Source organism: Sphaerodactylus townsendi, linkage group LG04, assembly GCF_021028975.2.
Source record: "Sphaerodactylus townsendi isolate TG3544 linkage group LG04, MPM_Stown_v2.3, whole genome shotgun sequence".
In the NCBI taxonomy this organism is placed as follows: domain Eukaryota; kingdom Metazoa; phylum Chordata; class Lepidosauria; order Squamata; family Sphaerodactylidae; genus Sphaerodactylus; species Sphaerodactylus townsendi.
The window spans coordinates 39580116-39608055 of NC_059428.1; the positions used below are offsets into that span (position 1 = coordinate 39580116).

The following is a 27940-nucleotide window of genomic DNA, read 5'->3' on the forward strand; positions in this document are numbered from 1 at the left end:
CCCCCCTAACGCTTTACTCCCAAGCAGATTTTCGGACACCAGTTCCCGCTGGAAGCATGTTGCATAATGAAGTATGAAGAAAAATGTCCCGTTTTTTTCAGTGGGGCGTTATTCACCTTCACGTCTACAGAGAAGCTTCAACTGCCTGCTTGTGCACACTGAAGCCTCTGCTCAAAAAGCAGAGCATTTTTCTTCCCCCTTGCTGGCAGTCTTGCGACACATTTTCACTGCAATGAAAACAGGGGAGAGTTTGACGCCGCAAGCTTTGCTCAGCCTCCCATTGCTTTTGCAAAGGTCGCCCGTCCATTGCCTTTCTAGTTCCCCTCCCCTACTCTGAAACTGTTCCCATCCCCACCTTTAGCAATTGCGCAACAGGTTGAGGGCTGCTAATTCCCACTTGGGAGGACTCCAGCAGCCGCAGCTCCTTTGCCCCCCCTTCCTCTTAATTGCATTTGCACGCTGAGAAAACTTGCAGCCACTAAACTTGCTTATTCGACAGCTGTCATGGCTCAGCAACCCAACGAAAAGTGCTACCAAAGCAGGCGAGATTTTCACTGGCTTGGCGGAATCCTCTTTTTGCATGTTGGGCAGGGCAACTAATAACGAGCTCTGAGTTTCTGTGTGTGTTTTTTTTTAAAGCAACCCCACGCCTGAATTGAATTTCCAAGTAAGTATGTGGACACCGAGAGATGATTGCGATCGGATTGACCATGGAACCTTCCTCCAGGACCGGGCATTATAAGTGCTTGCTTACCACGCTTTTGCTTTGTAAACTACACTTCCCAAGAATCTTAGTGCGCCCCGTTGCTTGGCAACCGCCATAAACTGACTATGGAGCCGAAGGAGAGCCAGGTAAAAGGTACGAAGTTTTAAACAGACTTCCTTTTTCTAGCTCGTCCTTTGGGGTTATTGGGAAGAACTGCTTCCAGAGAAACCCTCTTCTACAGCGCTGAAGTTGTCTCTCTTTCTGAAAGATGGAGCCAATTCAGTGCAACTTGCTTGGCTCGCTTGCACTTAAGAGGGAAAACAGTGGTGGGATTCAGCAGGCGGTTCACACCACTTCGGCAGAACCGGTTGTTAAAGTGGTGCTTGTAAACGAACAGTTGTTAAATTATTTAAATCCCACCAACGGAACCGGTTGTTAAATTATTTGAATCTCACCACTGGATCTGTAGTAAAAGCTATTCAGTCGCCCCAGCAGCTCCAGACTGCATATCCTTGCCCCCCTCCCCACAATTTTCTTTTAAATCTTCTTAGCCATCCAGTGGGTCCCACGTCTGATAATGAAGATGACCAACCAGTTATTCAACTAAATAGATGTGTGTGACTGCAGTGATATGTGATGGGCTCGGGTGCATTCTGGTCCTCCAAGACTGTGAAGAAAATAATACAAGTACAGAAGAGTTTGGAGTTTTGTTGAGGTTTATGCCGCATCCTAAAGACAGAACTGATTTACTAGATTACAGACACAGTATTCTAGAGAATAAATAGTACTGGACTTGAGAAGGTTTGCTTTTGGGAGAGTAGGCTGTGAGTGTTGTTGACCCGGGAAGGCAGGTTGCCTTTGCATCGTGCAATGGCTGCAGTGGAATGCAAAGATCCTTTCAGTCGTATGAATGGTCCACCCCTAAGTGTTTTGTACTGTGACTGCTGGAAGTAAATATCAACAGTTTGGCTATATTAGGGGCATTTTGGACGCGTTCTTCCTCATGATAGCGGTAACAAATGAGGTAACCAAACAGATCTGAGTGCTCAAGTACCAAAAATGTACAGAGAAATCATAGTAAAGGTGCACTTGAATATAAACAATGAAATATATTCAACACAACATACTATTTAAAAAGCTTCTCCAGTGCTAAATAGTCAATTAACTTATATACACTATATATAGATCTGACAATATGGTGAGTATTTATCACTGAGCTTTTTTCCAGGTTATGTGAGGTGTTTCTTTTCTCTATCAATAGGGAATGATGCAGAAGCGTAAAGGGTGAAATATAGGGGAGATTAGAACCTGAGATTCTGAAGATATTTAAAATGAAAGAAAAATAGCAGCCATATGAATGAAGAAGATTGAGTAATGTTCTAATCTTCTGTTCCAGTCTCAGCATTAGGTTTTGTGTTTTCAGTACTTTAGGTGTTTTGTGTGTGTACAATTTTGAAACTTTCACACAGAAATGCATAAGAGATCAGTGAAATCTACAGTTTGCCAGAAACTGAATTTAAAAGGGGGATGCATAGTTGTATCATAGTCATCAACACCCTATTTATTTGCGATTAAACTGGTCGATCTACAGTACATACTGCCTAACTCTCTAGCAACAGTTGCATAATTATCTGTGAAATATTTGTGTTGTGTGTTTCATGTTGGTGGATTCAACCATACTTGTGATTCTGTTTGTAGACCAGGATGTGGAACCAGGGCAAGGGGCTTCACATACAGAAAGTCAAAGTGGAGGAGGAAAGAAAGCATCTACAGGTAAGAACTGCTTTCCATTTCATATGGACTATCAGACTTCAGGTAGCATTTACTGTGTAACAATTGGCTAAATACATGTATTTTTCTCAATAGTTTTCCAGGGCTTCAGTTTTCCTGAGAAATTTAAAAGGGCTGATATCTTATATTTCACAGCCATCAACTGGTACTATCTTTAAACATGACAAGAAGCATATATACGTGTAATATAATCTTTCTTTGGATAATTCAATTTGGTTGTACTACAGCTATAATATTAAACATCACTATGAAACCACAGCTATCACTGAGGAGGCTTCAGTCGCTTGCTGCAGTCTTCCATTTGAAACTGTTCTTGGAAACAATAAAGCTACCATAGTTCTCTTCTCAATTGCCCTTCAGTATCTTGATAATCAGTTGCAATTCTTTCTTTCTTTTATGTTTAATTTTGCCAGCATGCTCATCATCTCTGTCCTGATCTAGATTGCTAGAAGGTGCTAGATATATGGTATAATTTGCCACAGATAGTTTGATTTTCCAGAGAGAAAATAATTTTTTCCCCATAGACTATCCCTTTGAAGCTAGAAGTCTCTAAGCTCAGTGTGTATTATTATTATTATTAGCCCACAGGGAGTTGATTGTTTTGTCACTGTGCAGGTCTGTTTAGGTGCAGGTCTGTAGAGAATTCTTTTCTAGGATATCTTATTGGGTTCTATCAGCCATAACTGAAAGTCCTTATTTAAATTAATTTTATTTCAAGGAAGACAAAGAAAACATTTTAGCATCGTTGAGAGGATAATTTTCTTGTTGCAGAAAAGAAATCATCTATTGAGGAAGAAAAGACAGCTGAAGAAGATGAAGAATATGCCAGTTCTGGTAGTGATGGTGAGTGTTGCCAGCGATCTTTCGTCTTGAAACATGCATGTTAGAGTCAACCTCTCCCTTTTTCAACTATTTTGGGCAGCTCTTCTCATGATCTAAACATAAGGATAGAAATAACTTTCTATAATTGGTGGGCTCAGGTTCTAAGTCACAAAGTATTTTGTATTTCCTCTTGAATTTTGTATTTTTTCTTGTATCTCCTCTTTCTTTCAAGTTGTATGATAATCAAAGCTTTGTTTATTTCTGAACAGGCTGATACATGATACAGTTCACTTCCACCACTACTGTTCTCCTTCCCGGTCCCAACTACTTATTTCAGTGAACTGTTCTCACTTCAGAAGTGTATAAACCGAAGACCTATGCAGACTTTTCAGTAGATCAGTCCTTGCCTTTCCTCTCTGCACTTAGTTAAAGCTTCAACAGAATGGTTTAGCTTTTTTCTTTGTATGTTTAATATGTATTGCCAATCCAGAAATGCTTCACAACCCTGTTTTATCTGTCCTCACTCTGAAGTAAGTTTCATAGATTTCAAATGGAGCTTCCTGCCAAGTAAAGGTGAAAAGGATCACAACTTTACTCTCACAATTTTAAATTCCAGAGTTTCATACAGGTACAGACATTTGGTTGGTTGCAGGTTTCCAACATCTGAATAAATTGTTCTATGCAATATTGGCTTGTTGGAGTAACAAAGTCATTACAAACATATTACATGTTTGCCATTATCTTATCTGTCTGATAGCTTCTTTTCTTTATGCTGATATTTCACAATCTAGAAGAAGAAGAGGAAGAGGAGCAAATAGAGACTATAAAACCTCCAGAGCCAGTGAAAAGGCCAGTAAAGGTAGAGAAGAAAATCTCTGAAAGCTTCTTCTATAATGAGGAAGATCTGTACTCCTTCCCGTATGTGACTCCGGATTCTGGGATACCACTTGACATGCTCACTCTCATGTATCCATTTTCTTCCATGGTGTAGGAATTTATGATTTGAATTTCCTTTTTTAACAAACACAGCAAGGAAATATTTAAACCTCATGCCAGTTAGAAAGTATTAAACTCATAGATCAAAGTAGTGGTTTCAGTAAAACTGATTATGTGGTACAGTGAGTAGAATATTAGATTATCATACCTTACAGGTGTTTTGTGATGATAATAAATGGCAACCAGGGTGGTAGGCATGTATTCTGGCTTGATCTCCTCAAAAGAAGTACAAATATGACAAATAAACATATATAAAGCTAGTTCAGAGAAACTTGAAATTGTGTACTGCTTCTGATTTTAATGTTACATTTTAATACATTGATAGTGCTACAAAGGAGTATCATGCAGAGTGTTATGTTTTCATTGGAATTCTGATAGAAGTAAAGGTGTGTGTGCCACAGTCATGATTGCTTAAAGTTGGAATATAGCCAACCTCCACATACTTTTTGAGCGGGACTTTCCTGTTTTGTTCTTTTGTTACTGTCCACTGAGCTTCCCAAAATTTTCTTCTGGGGGGTGATAGTGGTATCAGCAAACTCTTAGGAACAGTGCTGGGGGCTAAATGGAGGTCAGTAGTTAAAAGGGGAGTATTGGTGGAAAACACTGCCCCCTATATCAAAGGCCCTTTCCGCACGAGCCAATAACGACGCCCTGGGGACGGCAAAAACGCCGTCCCCAGGGAGCCGTTCGCACAGGCGGCGCTGCCAAAACGCAGCAGCGCCGACCTGGCTCCCTTCCCCCTCCCCCAGGGCTAAAGTAGTGTAAGATACACATGGGGTCTCTGTCTTTAAACTGATGTCTTTATTATTGTTTGAATGAAATCATTGCAGACGATAGCATCACTTTTGTTCCTTAGTGACAGTTCCTCAGGCATTCTTTTGGTTATGACTGCACTAAACGGGTCAACCTCCAGGTGATGGATAGTTCGACACTTCTTTACATAGCTGGCAACCAAGTAGTTCTTCTGGACTTGAAATCAAAGTTTCAAAAATACCTTCGAAGCTCAAGTGGTGGAGGAATTGGAGTCATCGCGGTAAGACTATTCATTTTATCTTGGAAGATCTTTTGCTTGAGTTCATCTTTAGTAGTAAAATAAGCTGGGCTGTTTGGGTAAGTTCTTATATTTCATTGAGAAATGTTTTGGCCTGTAATTCACAGTGCAGAAGTCTGTTCCCATGTTCAAGACTTTTGTGATGGACATCTTTCTTCCAAGGAATTGTACCAGTCACAGAACCACATGACTGATAGGGGATTTGATTAGAATTCTGCGAATGACATCTGGAGAGTTCTGACTGTTGAGAACTGACATTTGACTGAGAAGTTAACAGACGGAATTTTAAGACAGTGGTGTAATTTGCAATCTGTCTGATGGAGGATTTTCCTCTGGAGTGAAAAGGAACAAATCTGGGTTTTGGATCAGGAAGGATCCATAACCAGTGAATGCCAAGATAAATTACTCTCAGTAGAAAATAAAAGTTTAAACACTTGTACGTGATTCACCTTGATACATTTGGAATTACAGTATATCACTTGAACATAGCCATCTCAATTTCCTCAGTTCTGTTACTCTGTTACAAACCACATTCTTGTCATGAAGCTTTGCAAACCTGATTTTTAAACTCCCCCAAAGAGACAAAAGAGACATTTTAAAGTTGTACTTCAAAAAGCCCCTTGAGTGCCATATATTATTGGCCTTTTATAGAAAATAAAAGATCTCTCATAATTAGTAGCAACAGCGTTGTAACAAATGATAAGTCTCAACAGAGATAGTGAGCAGTAGTGAGTGTGAGAAAAACATGTAAAAATATTAAATCAAGGGGCGTTCCATCATAACTTGTCTTAAATTTCATCTTATATCATAGTGGTGCTTGATTCAGGTTGCCTCTCTGATACTTTTTTCTTTTAAAACAAATAAGGAGCCACTGGATTAACTGATTTGAGCTGTTTTTCTGGAGAAGTGGCATATACATTTTCCAAAAATATAAAGTTGGGGAAAGCTTAGACAATGCTGGAATTGTAGACTAGACTGTGGCTTGGGTCCAGTGGTGGGATTCATCAGGTTCGCACCACTTCGGCAGAATCAGTTGTTAAAATGGTGCTTGTAAACAAACAATTGTTAAATTATTTGAATCCCACCACTGGAACCGGTTGTTAAATTATTTGAATCCCACTACTGCTTGGGTCCACAATTTATTTCACAATGTATCGTTTATTAATCAGTACTTTAGTGGAAAGAGATGCAAAGAGGAAAATTGAGTTAAAAGAGTCTTTGTTTCTACTAGGTACACCCAAATAAAACATACTTTGCTGTAGGAGAAAAGGGATGGAAGCCAAACATGATTATCTATGAGTATCCTTCCTTAAGGCCCTACAGAGTATTAAAAGGTAGGTTATATCGTATGTTGCCTCTCCCAATTTCTCAGCTATACAGCAAAACAGATAATTTCAAAGGATTGTTGAAGGCATTCATCGCCGGATTCAACTGGTTGTGGTGGGTTTTCCGGGCTGTGTGGCCATGTATAACGCAGGGCGCTTAGATGTTCTTGCTTTTCTGCGCTGCCACCAAACTATGCTTTTCGCTGCCACCATAAAAATATAAATTAAAGCCCACAAAAACTGATTTTTTTCAACCGGTCACCACCCTGACTGGGGAACACACAGACACAGACAACTAAAAATGAAGACTGGAACAGTTTTAAAAGTTGAACAAAAACTGAAACTTTATTTGCTGGCTTAATAAGGCTTCTCAGATAAACTGGAGAGGTAATATGCGTAATGGTTAGAGAGAGTTTGCTTAATCTTAACGGTTACTAAATACGTTGGGTTCTTAAAGCTGAGCGGTTACAGAAAAAGTTTTGTTTATAAGCGTAACGGTTTCAGGCACTGTACTTTAGGCTCTATTTCACAAAAAGATGTTTCTGTTGAGGTTTTACCCTCACACCCACAAAATAAACCCCTGAGGGCGGACACACTCCTCCAAACTCAGGGTATTTGATACTGGAATAGCCTCCTCAGCTACTCCTAAACCACAGCAGTGAGAGATCTCTCCGGATTCTCCTCACTCTGTCACTAGAAAGTACCCGGAGGCACATAAGCTCTCACAGAGCCAAAACAGTCCTAAGACTCCACAGAAAAGAACCTTCACAGTAGTGAGAGACCTCTCCGGGTTCTCTGCACTCTGCCTCAAAAAGTACCTGAGGGCATACAACGCTCATACAGAGCCAAAACAGTCCGAAGACTAGAAAGAAAGAACCCTTCAGCACGCAGGCTGACAGTTTATATAACCTTGGCTGGTTTTCCTCTGGCCAATCAGGGCTGGCCAGGGCTTAACTCTTTAGGAGCAGACTCCACCCTGTAACCTGAATGCCGTATAAGGGCATTTGTCACACCATGGTCTGGTAGATCTTGTTCCTAACATTTCGCCAGCATCTGTGGCTGGCATCTTCAGAGGTGTATCACAGAGAGAAGTCAGTTACACACTGTGTCTAGTGAGAAGGGAATGTTTAGTGGGGTATATATTGTCCACTTATTTGATTTGTTCCCAGTGAAATTATAAAATACTTTGAAGGGAAATGCAATGTGAAGTAGTTCAAGTACAGTAGTATCTGTAACTTTGAAGTAGATTTTAGAGGGTTAAGTGTTACAGAGATAATATTAGAAGGAAGACATTTCAATGCATTTTATGTTTGTATGGACTGCATACTAACTGCTTTCTGAATAGCTGGCAAAACAATACTTTTACTTGATTGCTTGTGTATTCTTTTTCAGGTGGAACAGAAGAAGCATATGCATTTGCTGACTTCAATCGTTCTGGCACTATGATAGCCACTGTTGGGAGCAGCCCTGATTATATGTTGACAGTCTGGGACTGGAAACAGGAAAAGATTGTATTGAGATCGAAGGCATTTTCGCAAGATGTTTTTAAAGTCACTTTCTCTCCTGAAAATGAAGAACAACTAACCACATCTGGTTCAGGACACATAAAGTAAGCTAGATAACAATTGAGTTTTGTGTGAAGGGACCAAAATGTCATGAGGATATGTTTGTGTATAATATATACAAATAATAGTAATTATTTGGGGGGTTTGTCTTTGAACAATAGCAGAACTGTATCCCTCATTAAAATGAAATAGAATTTAATTTTACCATCTGTTTGTAAACATTGCTAAGATCATAGTCAGCACATCTGTTTCTCTCCCCCCGCCTTTCACAAATTTATTATGTTATATCCATCTGGATAAAAAGTTCTGGGGAATTTAAAAACTTGCACATTTTTAATGTCATTTGGTTGGTCTTAATAAAAAGTATTATGTGGATTTTGTTCTTGTAGTGGAATCTACAGTTCCTTAGTGCATAAAACATAACAATCAAAGAGGGTGACTAGATGTGTCTAACAGTCAAAGAGGGTAACTAGATGTGCCATGGGAAATCTATTTTTGGTTCTGTAGCATTACATAAGAGCATCCATGCCTCCCCTTAGAACTGGACCATGGAGGATGAGGAGGATCCTAACCCTTTTTCCCTGGCTCTGATATTTCCCTGCTCTAAGTGCATCTCTCCCCCCATTCACTATTTATTCCAGATAGATGCAGGTAGTTTGGAAAGTTTAAATTGGGGAAATGGTGCAGGTCCAAAGGTTAATCTGTTCCGTCCCTTTTCAAATCTCTGTAGCCGGAGTCTTCTGCATCCAGTCTATTCCTTCTTGTGTTAAAAAAAGTAAAGTTTTCCTTTCAGTCGTGTTCGACCCTGGGGTACCACTGCAAGCAGTGATTTCATAGGCAAGCCATTTTTGTGGGGCAGTTTGCCATTGCTTTCCCGGCTATTCTTTACCCCTAGCTGTGTTCTAGGTACTCATTTACTGACCAAGGAATGTGTTAGCCTTGCCCTTGACACCCCAATATATATTATTTCATAATATTTTCCTGTTAAACTACATAGGCAGAAGCCACCTCTCATATTTTTGTGTGTGTAGCAGTGTGTCCACTTAGAAGCAGGCCTCAGGCAAAAGGTTTGTTTAGCAAGATTAAATCAAGAGAATGAGTTACTCTTGCAATCTGGAGGTCTCATCCTGTGTAAGGGCATGCTTGATTACCACACTTTGCAAAGATACTGTTAAAGACAAAGAATATGGAAAGCCACTTTAATATCAGGTACTGCCTTTTCCCTATCTCTTCTGGAAACCAGGTCAGCAACAGATGGTTGCTCCTCTGCATCTCCTCTACCCATTGTTATGACTTTCCTCAACCACTCACCTTATCCCAATCTAAATGTCTCTGTCAAATCTGAATAACCTGGGCAGTGTCTCTACAGAGTTACTGGGAATATTACAAGAAGCTTACTATTTCAAGGATTGTACAGCAGGGGACAAGATAGAACTACTTGTAAGAATGCCTCCAAGATCAGGGGCGTAACTTGGGTGGGGCAAGCCAGGGGTTTTGCACTGGGTGCCACTGCCCATCCCCCCCTGCTGCCCCATTGCCATCACAGCCAAAGATTGCTGCATTAAGCAGCCTGTACTTTTAACTTTGTATCAGGCAAGTGGCTGGGAAGAGACCAGAGGGGAAGACAAGGCTACGGAAGAGTGCCCCTTTCCTGGCCTTGCCCTTGCTCTCCTGGCACAAAGGTAAACATAATTAAACTTAAAGCAAACACTTTTGCCTGTTTATTCTTTGGTGCCGGACACAATTTTGGTGCTTGCCCTGAAGACCATTTTCTTTAGATAAGCCCCTGTTCAAGACTGTCATTTCAAGCAACAGGTAGATCTTCTTTCAAAAAAGCTTCTCTGGGCTAAATTTGAAGTTGTAGAATTTGAGTCCTTATCTGTGAGTAGATATATTACCGTATATACTTGCGTATAAGCCGAGTTTTTCAGCCCTGTTTTAAGGCTGAAAAATGCCCCCTCGGCTTATACACGAATCCTGCTTACCAACCAGCTCCTCAGGCCTCTGCCCTCCTCGGAGGGTGAAGGGGAACCCTGGCTGGCTGGGCTTCCTCAAACCCGGGGAGGCAGAGGGAGCTCCTTATTTGGGCAGTGACTCCCCCTGATGTCATTGCCCAAATAGGGAGCACCCTCCACCTCCCGGCTGGGTTTGAGGAAGCCCAGGCAGCCAGGAGGTGGAGGGAGCTCCTTATTTGGGCAATAACATCAGGGGGAGTCACTGCCCAAATAAGGAGCTCCCTCTGCCTCCCGGCTTCCCACCTTCGGCTTATACGCGAGTCAATACGTTTCCCCAGGTTTTGGTAGTAAAATTAGGTGCCTCGGCTTATACACGAGTTTATACGGTAGTCAGTAGGTGTACAGAGCAGTTCCTTGGGTACATGTGGAAGGCAAAGTTATATGCCAGTGCATATAATGCTTAAACAAATGTTTGTTTTTCCTATATTCTTAGGAAGTGAAGCTACATATAGATTTATACCCAGTACAAATGAATTGCATATATTGGAGTTCTCCTGTTCTAAAAATAGCACACAACACAGGACACAGTTAAGGGCTTTATTAATTTATACAGAACAAGAAAATGTTTTTATTTATTTATTCGATTTTATAGGCCACCTCATCCCCAAAGGGCTCTCGGCGGCTCACAGTGATCTCAAACAACCACATAACAAAACCATCTAAAAACAATAACAAACTAATTAAAATTCAATGCAGCAGATAACTTCATCACAACAGTACAATGCATGATTGGATTAGAGGCACCCGATCTAAAAGGCCAAGAGGGGCTGGCAGTGCTGAGAGATGGAAGCAACAGGCGCTGCCAAAGATGGTAAATGTGGTGGGCGTTATGAGGGGGCAGCCGATCTGCAGCCAGCCCCATCAAAGGCCCGGTGGAACATCTCAGTCTTACAAGCCCTGTGGAACTCGCCAAGGTCCAGCAGGGCCCGGTCAGCTGGAGGAAGAGCATTCCACCAGGCAGGGGCCAGGGCTGTAAAGGCCCTGGCCCACGTAGAGGCCAGCAGAATCGTGGAAGGGCTGGGGACCTCCAGTAGCTCCGCCGTCACAGAACGCAACGGCCTGTTTGGGACATATTGTGCCTATAGTTACCCCAAATTTGTAAGTACATATATAAGTTTGACAGCCTTTAAAAAAATGAAGATTCTGTGACCTTTGATTTTTCTATGATTAGGTTTTGGAAGATGGCACTTACTTTCACTGGTCTGAAACTACAAGGAGCTTTGGGTAGATTTGGGAAAACAGCATTGACTGACATTGAAGGATATGTGGAGCTGCCAGATGGGAAGGTGAGGAATATTTCAGCCTCTTCACATGGGAGCCATTTTAGACAATAAATGAAAGCCCACCATGTCCTATTCAAGTTATTCTGATCCAAAATGACAAGAATTATAAGAGTTCTAAATTGCATTTTTTAACGTTTGGCTTACATCTTGCTCCATATCTGCCAGCGTTGAACCCCCGAGAGAGGAGGAGGACAAGCAGTGGTGAAGCCACCAGGGGACGGGAGGTGCACGACGCACCAGGCGCACCATTTCTAGTCACGTGGGGGGCGGAAAAATCCCCCTCCCCCTTGGCGCCCCCCAGCTGCAGCACCCCACCCCACTTACTTTTAGGAATGGAGCAGGCCATATGCCTGCCTGCATTGCCTGGCCCTGGTGGGAACTACATTTCCCAGGGGCTCCGGCCTTCTTCTCTGGCCTGCTCCTTTCCTAAAAGTAAGTGGGGTGGGGTGCGCAGGGGGGTGCGCCATGGAGGGGCGGGGGGTGCAAAAGCCAGAGTGTGCACCGGGCGCACTCTGATCTAGCTACGCCTCTGAGGACAAGCAAAGGAGGCAGCTTCAGGTTTGGAAGTGTTTGCAATTACACTTATAAAAAACAGTTAGTTTCCGCAATCTGGACAGTTTCATCAAGACTAGGAGGAAGTTAAAATAAGTAACCTCTGAACATGTGCAAGCTGCACCTATTTATTTGGTACATGATTCTCCCTATGAGGCAGGTTAGGCGGAGAGAATGTGACTGCTCTGAGCTATTCCAACAAACTTCATGGCGGGATAGGGATTTCAATCTGGGATTTCACAGAGCCTAGTTTGATGCTTCAACGGCCACTCAACAAAAAGACGAGTACAAAGAGAACTAGAGGTCTCAAAAGTGAATAAAGAGGAGTATTACAACTTGGATCACAGGAAATTCATGAGTCCGTTCATTTCAATTTGGTGGGGTTACTAAATAGATTCAGATCTTACAGACAGTTGCAACATTTTTGTTGAAGAAATATGTATACAGGTTATGTACAGCTGAAGTTGTCACAGAATGTAATATATTCTATCGTATCACTTTTGTTTATGGATGGAGCTAATATGGTATGTTTTGCTTCATTTTTATGAAAGGTCCTTTCAGGGTCTGAATGGGGCAACTTGCTGCTCTGGGAAGGAGGCCTCATAAAAGTGGAACTTTGTCGACCTGGCCATAAAACTTGCCACCAAGGTCCGATTAATCAGTTAGTTCTGGATGAAGGAGAATTGCTCACTGTTGGATCAGATGGATGTATCAGAGTGAGTGTTTTCTTAAAAACAGATATGTTGTGAACTGACATGTTGCTTAGGTCCAGTTCACATGGGGGTTTGCCCTGCTTCAAGCGGCAATTCCCTGTTTCCTTTGAAAAGCCTCCTCCAGAGTCAAGGGAAGTCGTCTATCAGGACTGCGGGGTGGCCATTGTGTCTTTTCCCATGTGTCAGTAGATGTTCACCCGTACAGGGTATGGATAGAACTTGCTGCTGAGCATAAAAGGACTGATAAAGGATTTAAATGTAGTGCCTAGGATAGCCTGATTTTGACAGATCTCAGAAGCTAAGCAGAGCCAGCCCTAGTTAATTTTTGGATGGGAGACCACCCAGGACAACAAAGGTTGTGACATAGAGGCGGGCAATGGCAAACCATCTCTGAACCTCTCTTGCCTTGAAAACCCTACTAGGTCACCATGAGTCAGCTGTGACTGGACAACCCTTTCCACTACCACCACCATTTACTATTCAGTTTTTACTGAAGTATATTTTCATTCCAATCACTGTTTATTACATTTTTATGCTGGTTCATCTATCATTCAACCTGGGATTTTGGTGATGGGCAGGATATAAATGTACAGAAGTAAATACATATAAAATGTGTCCAGAAGATTTGTCATACATGCAGTTATCTTCAGCAGGGATGTAGTACGATGTGCCTTTTCAAACCAGTTCACTGACTGTACTAATACATTCCTGAAATTTCCTACCATTTTTATTTACCCTTCATTTAATGTTCTATTCACTTTCATCCAGAATGCAATGCAGTGTGTTTTTCAAAAAAAGGATCACCGATATCTTCCTGTATTAATAGTTTTTGAACCAAGAACCTGTGGGGTAAAGCACTATAAACAAACAATGTTAGCTATGAGAATAAACAAGATAATCCTAGGAAGATTAGAGAGTATTTCAAGAGCTGTTCCCCGAAACGTTTTAACACTTACTTGTTACGTTTCATTGATATAAAAAAAAACCTAAACTGATTGTATTAGCTTGATTTTACCGTTCAGTCTTCTGAGATAAGGAGAATAGCAAGGAATGCTTTCTGCTTTAAACCTAGTACTTTGAAATTAATTGAGATGCAGGGAAGCTTGTAAAACATAGATCATAAGCTGCCAATTTGAATACTTTTTTTTGCATAGATGAATGACAGTTTCTCTTTCAAATTGGTATTCTCGTCAGCTAAGTGACAACATGATATTCTTTTGAGATATTCTTCCCTCAGGTTATCACAGAAAAGCTGTGTGTGTGTGTGTGTGTGTGTGTGTGTGTGTGTGTATTTTCTAAATTTATTGAGTTGGATCCTAGATTGTCTTTCTGCCAGAGTAACAGTAACATCACTTCTACTGGCAGAGAAGGGGCATTGATTTCCAGTTCCTGCTTTGTCCCCTCCACTCTGTTCTTGCAGTTTCCTTAGTCTTGCAGATTCCTTAGTCCCTCTGTCTTAGTTCTACAGCCCCCCCAGTGCTGTAGGGACTGTGTGAGCTGCAGCAGGAGCTTCACTCTACTGATTTTAGATAACAGCCAGTAGTTTATTTTAAAATCTGTCTCCAAAATGGATTTGGAGCAAATCACAAGGAAATGTTTAAAAGAAAAACCTACAGTAAATCATGTATTGCAGCAGTTCAAAATACATCAAAGAAACAACAGACAATTCAAAATGATCAGAAATGAGAAAAGAGTCCTTTAAAAATGAAGGATCTTTTCTTTCAAATTCTTTAAAGGTATGGGATTTTGAAACAATAGACACTGCTGATGTTGTGGATGATTCTGGGCTGCTAGAGATGGAACACATGAATGAGCTTTTCGTTGGCAAAAATGTCAACTTGAACTGTATGGCGAAAATCCATGAACGCGGAGAACCTACTTGGTACGCTCAGGTAAGAGTTGTTTTGATCCTTTTAAAAACTTGCATAACAAATTATTTGAGGTCATGTTACACGGCCAGAATGATCAGTATCTTGGCCATGATTCTGTAGTAGAACATAAATTGATGATGCCATTGTGGCATATGATAGAAATCAGCTGAGGGGTTTTCTGGATCTTTGCCAATCAGGTCTCGTTATTAGGCCAGACATAGTTCTATTGTACATCCTGCCACTTGCCTTTCCTCAAATGACCACACAGCATAGATTAGAGGAGACTGCGGGTCTGCATTATGAAGTAGAAGTAGAGTTGGGTTTGTCCCAGTTCCTATTGCCAGGAAATCTATTTTAATCAGCAGTATTGGTAAAGTCTGATCTCTAGGTAATAAAGCAGGATTCATTGTAAATTGAATGATGTGGACCTTCTACCCTCCCCCTTCTAGTTCCTTTTAAAAATAAGGCAACAAATTGTCAATGGGACAAGTAACTTAATGATTTCAGTTGTATTCAAGGGCACCTAACTCTCTCTGATTTGGAGGTAGTGTCTTTAGAAGTGTAGATATTTGAAATAACAACTGCTTTTAATTGTCCTCTTTAGGATTCTAATGGAGCCATCTGGAAGCTTGATCTGAGTTTTGCAAATGTTGTAAGCTTTTCTCTTTCTCTGTTCTTTCCGTCATTCTTTAATTTTATACTTGGTTTATATATCATAATTTTATATTTGAAGCTGTAAAATTCTAATGGTATATAACTTTTCAGTGATAAATTCAAAAACTCAACAGCACTTGTGATTTATCTTTTTTATTATTATTATCAAATACCAATGTTTTGACACAGAACAAGTGCACTTATTTTAAATCAGTAGTTCAAATTAATGAAAAATAGAGAAATTAAGATTAACATCATTATTGTATTGTTCATTCAAGCATAATAAAAAAGATTTTTTGCTTACGATGGCTGATTAACTGTCATAATATAAACATAATTTAAGAGGATCACTTCCAGCAAATTTTCGGCTCATATCTTGTCTTTTGCTGTAATCAATATGAGTGTGAGTTTGATAGACAGGCAGACCAAAGAAAGAACCTATTTATTGCTTCTTTAAAGCCAATAGTATTCTAATGCACAATCACTAGATTGGTGTTGTATTAACTTACATTGTCTGTAACAAGTCTTTAAAGGTACCCTTTTAGACTGATGTCCCCTTTTGAATGTGCAACACAAGGACATGGTTTTCAGAGGCCTCTGTTGTCCGGAGGTATTCTTAGCTTTTAAGCTGCTTTTGCAAATAGTCTGAAGAATTCTGTTCATGTTTATGTAGACGCAGGATCCACAATGTCTCTTTACTTTCCATTCTGGAAAGATAGAAGCCATTGCTGTTTCCCCAGTCACGTATCTCATGGCTACCACTTCTCTTGACCGTGAGTACAACTCTTTCCTTTTCTCTCCCCATTATTTTTAAAGACCAAGATTAGATATACTGATGTGTTTGAATTTTTTTTTATGATGCTCACTTGTAGTGGTGTAATTTCATTTTTTCCACAGTCATGTGTGAGTGGGTGTTGACCAACTAATTCATAAATCCTGTGCAGCCTGTTATTTCATAAATGGTTTCATGTCCATTTCTATGCAGTTGGGAGAAAAAATGCTATGTTCTCTGTTCTGTAAAATGCTAAGGAGCAAGTGACCTAACAATTATGTTTATTTCTCTTTTGAAAGATATATAGTACCTTAAAAATTGGCAAGAAAACATTGCTGAATACAGTTTTGATGGTTTTAGGGATCTCATATTAATGGAATCTCATATCAGTATTAATTAACTAATTAATATTTGGATGATGTTTGCATCCTGTCCTTTCTCCAAGAAGCTCTGGCCAGTTCTTCCTTTCTCTCTTCATTTTTACAGTCATCTGAACTGGAAGGTTAGACACAGGAAGGATCTGGCTCAATGCTACCCCATGGAAACGGGGGGAGATTGAATCCAGATCTTTCCAGCTCCAGATTGACACTTTAATCACTATATTTCGTGAGCTTTACATGGTTTAAAAAGATGAAGCATTCATCTTCCCAAGTATCCTGTGAGATCTAATGCTGCATGTGAGAAATCTGAGAGAAAGCATCTTCTGGAAGTTATCAAACGGTTTTGATATGAACTCTGATTTTCCAAGTGCAGCACTACCTCAGTCTCTGGAAGGCATTAGTTACCGAACTGCCACACAGTTTCTCTTAAGAGTTTTAATGACAAAAAGAAATATTTTGGTTACATACAGCAAAAAATATTCATGTAATTGTATTGTCGAAGGCTTTCACGGCCGGAATCACTGGGGTGCTGTGTGGTTTCCGGGCTGTATGGCCGTGTTCTAGCACCATTCTCTCCTGATGTTTCGCCTGCATCTGTGGCTGGCATCTTCAGAGGATCTGATGTAGGAAAGGAAAGCAAGTGGAGTATATATACTGTGAGATCAATAGGTGAGGCCATCTGAATAGAAGTAGCTTGGCATGTGAGTAACATTGACCTTTCTATCTTCATTGTGACTCACATGCTACAGACTTCATTGTTAACTCACATGCCAAGCTACTTCTATTCAGATGACCTCACCTATTGACCTCACAGTATATATACTCCACTTGCTTTCCATTCCTACCATCAGATCCTCTGAAGATGCCAGCCACAGATGCAGGTGAAATGTCAGGAGAGAATGCTGCTAGAACATGGCCATACAGCCCGGAAACCGCACAGCGCCCCATTCATGTAATTTTTGAAAGGGAGGGACAATAATGACCTGCCGCTTTCACCTGCTCACTTGTTAAACTGTCTTAACACAGGTTCTGTGCGTATCTATGATTTTGCTGCTAAAGTGCAGCTGACCGAGATGAAATTTAAACAGGGAGGAACAGTTCTATCCTGGGCACCAAAAGTGGTAAGTGGCATTGGATTACTTGCATCTAGTTGAATCTAAGCATCTATTCCCAGTCCTAATTGCTGCAATGTATAAATGGCTACTTGCTTTTGGTGCATTAAGAGATATAAAAGCTTGTTTTCTATTTTTTTCACTTCTCCTGATCCTCCTTTTTTCATCCTTCTAGGTTTCTTTCCTAGGATTGTAGGTTTTAAAGTATATTTGTTGTTTTAATGTTTGGTTTTTATCCACTTAAAAAAACACACACCTATATTGCTACCTGTCTTGGAATCTGTTTTATTCAGGAAAAAAGGCAGGCATACAAAAGTTTAAAACAAATAAAATCTTTCCCATTTGTCCAAGAGTAATAATATTTGGTAGGGTTGGGACCTTCACCCTTTCTGTTCACGCATAGAGAAGCTTGGGATAATTTCATATTCTCAAAGGGAGAGAAAAGTATACTGTTGTGATTCGCCCTTAGCCAGCCAGCCCTGCAAGGTAGGCCACTTTGGCCCCACTATGTCTACCTTTCTGGAACAAACAAGGCATGAGACTGGCTTCCGTTAATAAGTTCTTTATTTCTGTCAGGCGGTTAAAAGCACTCCTGCAAACTTGAGCCCATGTACCACACCAACATCCTCCCTCTTTCCCTGCCTCCCTGCTGAGAGCTCCCTGCTCCAACCTGCTCCAACCTCCAACTGGCTAGCGAACTGTGTGTCAAGGCCTCCTAGCCTGGGACTGGCACTTCAGCTTTCCTGGTCCTCCTCCTTTATTGCAACCTGACTGGGTTTGTGCCACCCCCACCCCACTCTCTAAGGTTGTGGAGAAGTGCTGATTGCAGCTTGGTTAGGGCTGTGCTACCTCCACTCTTTTCTCTGGAACTGCTGAGGCTTGTTGTTGCTGCTCAGCCCCTCCTGCCATTTCTCTGCAGTTCCTGCCAGCTTCTGGCTTCCTGGGGGGTCCCTGCTCCTTTGGTTAAGTTCAAGGGTGGGTCTTCTGATTGTGGAGTATTGCAGGGTCCCTGGGCATTTGTGACAAGGAGGGCAGTGGAACAGGCTGCTGGGTACGGGAAGGCAGCCCCGTTCCTGGACATCCTCTGCAAAAGAGACATTATTTCTGATCATTCATTATAAGCAAATGTTCAAATTCTTTTTCTTGTGTGACGGAGTTGTGACTGAGTTCATCTGATTTCATGTGATGGAGTTCATCTTCAGAGTTTCAAGCATGGGATTTTGGCAACCTGGCTGGGTTGATCGTATCAGAAGATGGACCTTGGTTTTCTCCGTGCTTTCTTTTTTTATAGTAGGTGGATATACTATGTTAGTATTGAAGAGAAGTAAGAGGAAAGTTATCCAGGATGTTTAATCTTTTGTGGTTTTATGGCATTTGAATAGTCATTTGTTGTGTTAGATAAATACATAAATATTCGTTATTATTTTTTTCCTATTTTGGAAAATGTTGTTTAGCATTTTGTATTTTCTGGACTTTTGTTTGTGTCCTAAAGAGTCAACCATGGTGCTTTGAGTTGTCTGCCTGTGCACTGAATAATTCACAATGTAGATTTTGTATAGATGTATGAGATGATGCATAAATGAGGATTTAAAATAGCTCTACGTCATTCTCTTACACTGATGGAAATTTTTTTTAAATCAAAGGTGAATCCAAAAGGAGGTCTTATTGCTGTAGGTTTTCAAGATGGTGTTGTTCGCATTATTGAACTTTATAATCCCAAAGGACTCCCTGTTGTTGCTGGACGGGACAACGTAGGTGATGCAGCCATGCGTCTGAAACAGGCTTTCAAGCCTCATACTGCTACGGTTACAGCTTTGGCCTATGAGCGTAATGGAGAAATATTTGCCACAGGGGTAGGTTTCAATCTTTAAACGAAAAGGGTTTTTAATGAATTTTTACATGTGGTAGAATGTAATATTTATTCATTCATATTTTAAAATTGACAGCAGTGGCTGAGTGGAAGTGACAGCGGGGCTGGACTTTGAAGTAGAAAGCATGTAGCTTCACATCTTTGGAATCCATTACCCAGTAACACCTCCTCCCCCAATTAAAATTATTAAACCCAGAATCTAAAGTTACTAAAATTCAACTGTACCACTTGAGCTGAGGCCTCTGGGGTCTGGTACACTTGTGATGTAAACCAGTCTAGGTTCTGTAGCCATTCCGGCAAAACTAGTCGATCTCCAAAACCCAAACTGAAATAATTTTGGGATTAGACGTAATGTCTAGATTGATTGGAATTAATCCAAAATGAATATTCACGCAGAAGAAAAATGGAACGTTCCTACCTGGGAAAAAGTCCAGGTTATTCTGGAGATTGCTGGCAGCAACATAACAATGATAAGGTAGGGTTCTCTGTGAAGGCTCACACTCAGATGTTTGAAATGGTCTTTAAGTTGCTGTGGGAATGTTTTGATGGGACCTAGGTTACAAACCTCCAGGTTGGGCTTTCAGTTCTCCTGTAATCACAACTGATCTCTAGACAACATAGATCCGTTTCCCTGGAGGAAATAGTAACTTCAGAGGGTAGATTCAGTGACATCACAACCCTGCTGAGCTTCCTTCACCCCCAGATTCTACCCCCTCCAAGTATTGCTCCCAAATCTCCCAAGCTGGAGTTTGCAGCTCTAATTGGATCAGATGTAATGATCTTGATATTTATGGTTTGGAAGAATGGGAATGTTCCATAATTTTGTATGGTCCTTACTCCATTTGAGCACATGTGTACTTTCTGTTTCCACACAGTTTGTCTGTAAGCAATAGTTGAAAACATGTGGAAAAAACACAGTCATATGAGGTTTGGGCAGGAAGTACCAAACCACAGTTTTTGTTGTGCATAAACCTTATGTCCTGTATGTTGATAGGCTGGAATATTCTTTTGGATTTCATGATTTTTTTAATCATTTTTTCTTTTTTTTTCAGAGTAAAGATAAAACTGTTTTCTTCTTTGCTGTGGATGACCAATATGATCCAATAGGATTCATTACTGTTCCTGGACCTGTGCAAGCACTTCAATGGTCTCCACCATCACATGTGAGGGTTATTTACATGTCTTCCATATGTCCCTGTCTGGCCTCTGTGTTTCATAGAGGCAAATTTGCTGGTGGCCCCTCAATGATGCAACTGGCCTCTACCCGGGCCAGGGCTTTTACAGCTGTGGCCCCTGCCTGGTGGAACACTCTTTCTCCAGCTATCAGGGCCCTGCGGGACCTTAGTGAGTTCTGCAGGGCCTGTCAAACTGAGCTGTTCCACCAGGCCTTTGGTGGGGCTGGCTGCTGATTGTCCGCCCCCGCTAACCCCCACATACCATCAAACTGGCTGTTATGCCGGTCCCCTCTTGGGAGGGGGATCAGGAGTTCTCGGATGCCGCCTACAGATGGGTTTTTTGGATGTTGATTTTGGAATTTTTAATGTATTTTATCTTAATTGCATTATATTGTATATTGGTTTTATTTTATGTTGATTATTGTTTTGGCTTTTATCTGTACACTGCTCAGAGCCTTCCAGGGGTGGGCAGTATACCAAATTTAATAAATAATAATATTTTTCATACTACTATATCTCACTGTTTTTTTGCCATGCAATGTATTACTATGTTGTATGCTAAGCAAGGAGAAATAAGCGCTAAATTTAATGATACATTTAAATTAAATCTATATAATATAAGTAAGATGGAGGAATATTTTAATATTACTAATAAGTGGTAGCCCGTTCAGGCTTGAAGTGCCACCATCATGGGAGAAGGGACTTCTTTCTCCCCCCCCCCCCCCAAGTTGTTTTTTCATGTCAAAACTGCCTTTGGGGTTACTTCCCTGCTTATTCTGCTCCACATGCTTCATGTGAATCAGAAATAACTCCCCCTCCACACTTTTTCAGCAAAGAGAAATAGCTAGGAGTGGGGGCAAGACCCCTTCCTCATTCCACAGCTGCATTCTAAGCCCAAATGATCTTTCTTTTATTTTTCATGCAGCTGTTACAGGGCTGCAAGGAACCCACATTGGATATGGGAAATTGAGGCCCAACTCTTAAAAAATCTGGACATCTAGTTTGGTCCGCAGTCTAGATAGATGATTGCTTCTGATTTCACCTGAATAATTTGGTGCCATCCACAACATTACTGTATCACTGTATTTCTGTATCACTGTATTTCTGATTCTTGATCATGTATGAATAGAACTGATCCCAATACAGATTCTTGGAGGCCTCCACTTATTTTCTTTCATTGTGAGTGATGTTTATTTTAATCTTCTTTTCTGTAGCCAAAAAGCATGCTTCTTGTGTTGTGTGAGAATGGGTTTGCTGTCCAGGTTCATGCTCCAAACCCTGAAGATTATGGTACGGAAAAAACGTATAGAATCAAAGACATTCCCACAGAGTATTTTCATTTCTTCAGCATAAAATCTCAGCTTAAGGTAACAGTTCTCTAATAAATAAGGAAGTTATTAGTCCTTAAGCATTACCATAGTACAAAATGTTGAACTTTTTCAATGTGCAGTGTTGTATGCAAGACTCTAGCCGAACTGTTTATAAAAGGAATAAGGCCTGTCTTATTTATGATTTTGCCCAATCAGTTATAGGTTGATTCTCATAACCAGGTGTAAAAAGTGGAACAGGAAACATGCAATCAGGATGTATAATATAAATATAATAATAGTTCTATACAGAGAATTAATATGGCATGATCTTTCTATATCAGTTTCCCTTGTGCTAATGTGTATGTGCTTTCAGTTATCTTTTGAAATGGATCTGCTTCAAGCTATGAAATCAGAGGTGTATATAGGGTGGGACAGCGGGGGGGGGGTGCCCTGGATGTTACTTGGAGGGTGACCTCTTGCAGCCGCCTGGCCCCCTCCCCACCAAAAACTCTGCTCTGCCCCAGATGGGTCCAGATTTAAACTGTGGACTCTGCCTCTGAAGTCCATGTGGGCTTGAGCTTCAGTGTGCAGCTTAATGCTGGATCTGGCAAGGCGGGCAGGAGAGGGTTTCTCAGTGCTTGCCCTTGGCATTGTTTTTATAGAAACATCCCTGTATGTAATATGGCATGCCTACATAATACTGACTCAATCACGAGGCGATCTCTCAAGTCTTAGGAATTGTATTCGTTGTGGGGAAAATATTCCTAGCACCTTCATAAAAATATAGTGTTCTGGGTTCCTTGTGAAAACTATGACTGTCTCCCAGATTTAAAACTTGTCTGCAGTTATGATGAAAGTGCAAATGTCTCCTTGAAGAGATTCAATACGTATTTTATTGGGTGTCACTATAAACCTTAAATTAGGAATCCAGTAACTAGATGACAGAGCTTGAACGCCTGTAGAAATGTGGCTGTGCAAACATCGCCAAGTATTAGGGTAGACACCATTGGTTGTTTGGTCTTAGCATTAGAATATTTTTGTCCACTATGAACCTGGTGTTGCATGCTTATAACATTTTAAATTGTACAATCATTTATTTAGCAGCTTTTCTATACATACATGATATTATATTGATATCAATGATACATGTTTAAAAGTATACCAAACCCTTCAAAATAACTTTGTAATAATTCTTTTGTTGTTGTTTTTCGTATAAAAATATTCTTCTACCCAATATCAATTTTTCTGTTTCAGAACTTTTGGGCAGTCTTTAAATGTGTGCTAGTCTTTAAATGTGTGCTATCACATTTACATAAATCTATGGTGTAGTTTTATCTAATACCTCAATGAACATCTCCCCCAAGATGCTGGATCTCTTGGCTCATCTTTCTCTGGCTGGGCTTCTGCTTACTGCAATGGGGAAAGAGCCTGGCAGTGCCAGAAACATATTTCCCTCCTGCCACGGCAACTGCCTTTGCCCTTCTTTGCCCTCTTCGCCCGTTCCAATGGAGGCGCCAGTTGCAGGAGCAGCCTGCAGGCTTCTCCCATTGCCAGGGAAAGAGAGCAGCCCAGAAGACCTAGCCAGGTTCAGTGGGGAAAGCCCAAAGGAAGGCTGGCCAAAATAGAGGGAAAAGGGTGCAGCTGGGAAAAGGATGGTAGTTAACAACAATAACGAGCTAAGGAGGCTGAAGTTGATTTCCAGTTTGAGCAATTATCGTCAATATTTCCAGATTGATTCACAAATAAGGAACTCAGAAATGTGAATAAGGAACGGGGGACCAACAAGATCCTAACAAGCTGTAACCTAGCACTGAGCTCTGTAGATTACGAGGAGCAACTTCCACGAAGCCTCCCTCTAAGCCTGAGGAGCCTTCCTCCAACTGAAGTTTATTTTCCTCCAGAGGAAAGTAATTCAGTCATTTATGAAGATCCTTCTCCAGTGGAATCTGTTTTGCTCTAGGTGTGTGTGCTAAGGGTGGTCAAGACAAGTTGCTTCCAACAGTTGGATCATTCTATGAATTAATAAACTCCAAAACATCCTATTCTATTAGCCTTGTTCAGTTCTTGTAAACTGAGGGTTGTGGCTTCCTTGACTGAGTTTATCCATCTCATTTTGGAGATTCCTCTTTTTGAGCAACTTTCAACTTTTCTTAGCATTAGTATTAGTTTGCAAGCCCTGTTAATGATAGGCTGTTTTGGAGAACATTGATTCATAAAGTTACCGTAAGCTGGAAGTGATTTGATAGCACTCAACACACAGCATTGTCTTTTCCAGGGACTCTTTCTATAGCTATGTTTTAGGGAAAAACTGGATCCTCTGAAAATGCCAGCCACAGATGCAGGTGAAACATCAGGAGAGAATGCTGCTAGAACAGGCCATACAGCCCAGAAACCACACAGCACCCCAGTGATTCTGGCCATGAAAGCCTTCGACAATACAAATCAAAATAGCTTTGTGCCACTTTAAATATTAACCAGTGTGGGCATCCAGGAAGAAGAGGAGGATGAGTAGGGAGCCAGTGACACAGGACCAATGGGGGAGGAAATTCAGGAGGGGGTTGCCTCCTCAGTGGGCATTGTTAACCCACCAACAGTTTTCTAGAGACTGTTGTATTTATTCAAACAATGAGCTTTACTGTTTGTCTATAATAAAGGAAGTTTCCAGAAACAGGCATTGAGCGAAAAGCCACCATCTGGCTAAACTCTCATATTTTTTGCATGTTAACTGCTCTGCAGATGTCATCCAACCCAGAACATTCCATGGAGGCAGCCCTGTGATTGGTTGGGAAGGTCAGGAGGTTACGGCCATCCGTCCCTGCTCAAATGAAATTAAAAATTGTGTGGGAGAGCAGGTTCATTTAGCTGCTAGAGATAGGTTAGCAAATTCCTGGTCTAAAAGCTGACATTTTAATAATTTATATGCTTCTGAATAGGAGAGAGGGTAGAGTGATTCAAGGGTTAGTCGAATAGATACAATTTTCTTTTCAATTGTAGAAAACAAGGGAGATAATATAATATTTAATAGTAAACATCTGCTCTGTATTAATTATGAAAGCTGAAAAACCAAGTTCCCCAACAGAATAATTGTAGTCAGCACTAGATAGGCCATGGTTTAAAACACTCTGGGGAAATAATTTACCTTGATACTGAGCAGATAGAGCTTTCTTTGTTATCTGAGTAAGCAATCTGGCTAAGAACTTATATACTTTGAGGAAAGTTATATTTTATTTCTGCTAATAGAGTGCAGTTGATGTTCTGTTTCCCCCCCCCCCCCCAAGAGTTAAACACGAATGAGATTTTGTTTTTTTGGTGCTACTGTGTGAGTTAATAGTCTGGTTTTGCTAATATATTTTTGTTAACATTGATGTGGAATAGAAATGTTAATTATCACTGAAATGCAGGATGTGAGAAATTTTGGACTAATTTTAGAAATATGAATTCATGAACTATAATGGCCCGTGATGAAATATCATTCCTAAAATATTGAGATTTGGTTGTGTGAAAATTAATGTGTCTGTTTTACTGATTTCTGAAAAGATAGAAGAGGAGATTAAATGCAGAGCTAAGAAAAAAGCGGACAAGGAGAAAGCAAAGCAGGAATTTATAAAGAAAGAACTAGAGGCGGGCAAAGAGATGGAAGAAATTGAATTTCCAGAGGAAGTGCCTGAAACAGAGGAACCACTGCCAGAGATCTATATTCCAGAAACTCCTAGTCCCATTTTGTGTGGGTTTTATTCTAAGCCAGGATACTTTTGGCTGTCCTTGGTAAACCTATTTTTAATTATCTTTAAAAGTGTGATCAGATACTGTAACAAACTGATGCTGCCTTTCTTGATGATGTCATACGAGTATGAACTAGAGGTGTAGCACCCACGGGGACATGTGGGGGCACATATCCTGGGCATAAGCCATGGTGGGTGAAAATCGAGGCCTGGCGGTGGCCCCTCCCTTCCTGCCTCCTTTCCTGAGGGGCGGGGCATGAGGCAGGCATATGGTGGGCCAGACGCAGCAGGAGTGTGGTGGTGAAGCCATGCGCGAGGAGGAAAGGTAGTGCGCCAGGCCTCATCTCACTCATGGACAGCCTGGAGAAGGTCGACTTCTGCCACCCAGCTGAGCCCCTCTGGTAACCACCTGCCCGCTTCCACAAGTACTTGGGCATGGTGGGTGAGGGTGTGGAGGCGGCTGAGGGGGCTGAGCTGGGGGGCAGGAGTTAGCCTCCTCTGGGCTGTCCATGAGGGAGAAGTGGAAGACAGTCAGAGGCCTGGCACACTGCCTTTCCTCCTCGCGCACAGCCCCACCCGCCTCCTGGCCTCTACCATGCTCGTTGTGACTGGTCCGCCACCACAAGGACTTGCTGCTCCTGAGGCACCACCGCAACCACGCCAACTGCCTCCTGCTGCTGGGCCTCACCGGTGGAGGGGTAAATGGGGCGTAGGGGGCAGGGCGCAGAGGAATGTTTGGGCAGGTTTTGCTCTGGGTGCCATTTCCCCTCTCTAAGGCTGATTCCGCATGGGCCAAAAACAGCAGTGTGAAAACGGTGTGAAAACAGTATAAACCCTTTTATACCTTTTAAAACCCTTTTACACCATTTTCACACCATTTTCACACTGTTGTTTTTGACCCATGCGGAATCAGCCTAAGCCTCTGGTGTGAACCCAAATGAGATGTTCCAAATTGTTTTTAGCTTACTGTTCTTTTTAAATCGGCCCTGTAAGTATGCCTTAATGTTGGGTTCAAATTATGGAGATGATGACATTGAAAATAATCCTTTTTCACTTGCTCTAGAGTGCTGTTCCCCTTTTGTTCCCCTTTTGTTCCCCTTTTGTTTTCTTTTACTTTCTTTTCTTCTATTTTCCTTTCCTCCATCTCCTCTGCTTTGTCTTTCCCCTCCCTTTAAACATGCCTCCTTTCACCATCCCCTCTTCCTCTCCTATGTTCCCCCTAATAACGTCATGTAAGTCGCTCAAAAACTCTTGTGATAGTCTACCACACTTTTCTGGATTTGCCTCTCTAATCCCCACCCTTCTTGTTCCCTATCTCCCAATGAATCCTGTTTTCTTGGATCCTTCCCATCTCCTCACACTCCTTTTCAAACTTCCTATTTCACAGTCCTCCTTATCCACCTCTACTTCCCTCTAAATTTTCTTTCTACTGTCTATGTTAGTTTTACCTTGCTGTAACTCCTCTCTCATTCTGTTATTCTTCAACTGCCTCAACCCATGCTCCTGCCGGGCTGCCCTTACCTCTGTTCCACTTTCTCTTTCTTTTCAATCTTTCTGACACTCTCTGACTCCCAGGTTCATGTTACTTCCACCCCACATATTCCTTTGACCGGTGCTCTTCATTGCCCATACCTTGTTCCCCCTTCCATCTTTCACATCCCCTTGGATTAACACCCTCTCACTCAATATTTCAATCTTTCTGACACTCTCTGACTCCCAGGTTCATGTTACCTCCACCCCACATATTCCTTTGACAGGTGCTCTTCATTGCCCATACCTTGTTCCCCCTTCCATCTTTCACATCCCCTTGGATTAACACCCTCTCACTCAATATTCTCAATTCTTGTTTGGGGGGCAAATTCACAATGTAGATGAAGCAGCTCAGAAAACAGTGGTGGCGCTGTTCTTTCCAGATTTAAACCTTTCAGCCATTTTTCAGATTTTTTTTCACCATGCTAAGAATCAGTCATCCTAAATGCTATATGGAAGGAATTAAGCGATATTTTTGTAATCTGGTAATATTATCCCTTCCGATATCAATTTTGAATGGCACTCTTTGTGCCAATTTTGAATAACAGATTAAAATTTAAATGAAAAAAAATTCTAGAAGACAAAAAGTAATGATTGGCTGGGTCCCCAAGATCTTTCAAATTGTTTTGCAGAGATCAATAAATGCTTGCCTTCATCTTTTCATTCAGTTGGTGTGTCCCTCTTAAATGCATCTGGAGACAGGAAGTAGTAACTTTCTGTGCAGT

At 41.2% G+C, this 27940-nt stretch overlaps 1 protein-coding gene across 1 annotated transcript in view; it reads left to right on the forward strand.

The window, feature by feature from the left end:
- The first annotated feature begins 766 nt into the window (after window positions 1-766).
- CFAP44 (cilia and flagella associated protein 44) overlaps window positions 767-27940 on the forward strand; it is a 62371-nt gene continuing 35197 nt past the window's right edge. The window contains exons 1-17 of the mRNA XM_048492416.1: window positions 767-859; window positions 2405-2479; window positions 3269-3340; window positions 4111-4285; window positions 5186-5348; window positions 6598-6700; window positions 8084-8300; window positions 11443-11557; window positions 12658-12822; window positions 14556-14711; window positions 15295-15342; window positions 16018-16117; window positions 17523-17617; window positions 19252-19461; window positions 20531-20641; window positions 21868-22020; window positions 25501-25728. Of these exons, the coding sequence (XP_048348373.1) occupies window positions 832-859; window positions 2405-2479; window positions 3269-3340; window positions 4111-4285; window positions 5186-5348; window positions 6598-6700; window positions 8084-8300; window positions 11443-11557; window positions 12658-12822; window positions 14556-14711; window positions 15295-15342; window positions 16018-16117; window positions 17523-17617; window positions 19252-19461; window positions 20531-20641; window positions 21868-22020; window positions 25501-25728 (2214 nt within the window). The 5' untranslated portion in view covers window positions 767-831. The remainder of the gene's footprint in view (window positions 860-2404; window positions 2480-3268; window positions 3341-4110; window positions 4286-5185; window positions 5349-6597; window positions 6701-8083; window positions 8301-11442; window positions 11558-12657; window positions 12823-14555; window positions 14712-15294; window positions 15343-16017; window positions 16118-17522; window positions 17618-19251; window positions 19462-20530; window positions 20642-21867; window positions 22021-25500; window positions 25729-27940) is intronic.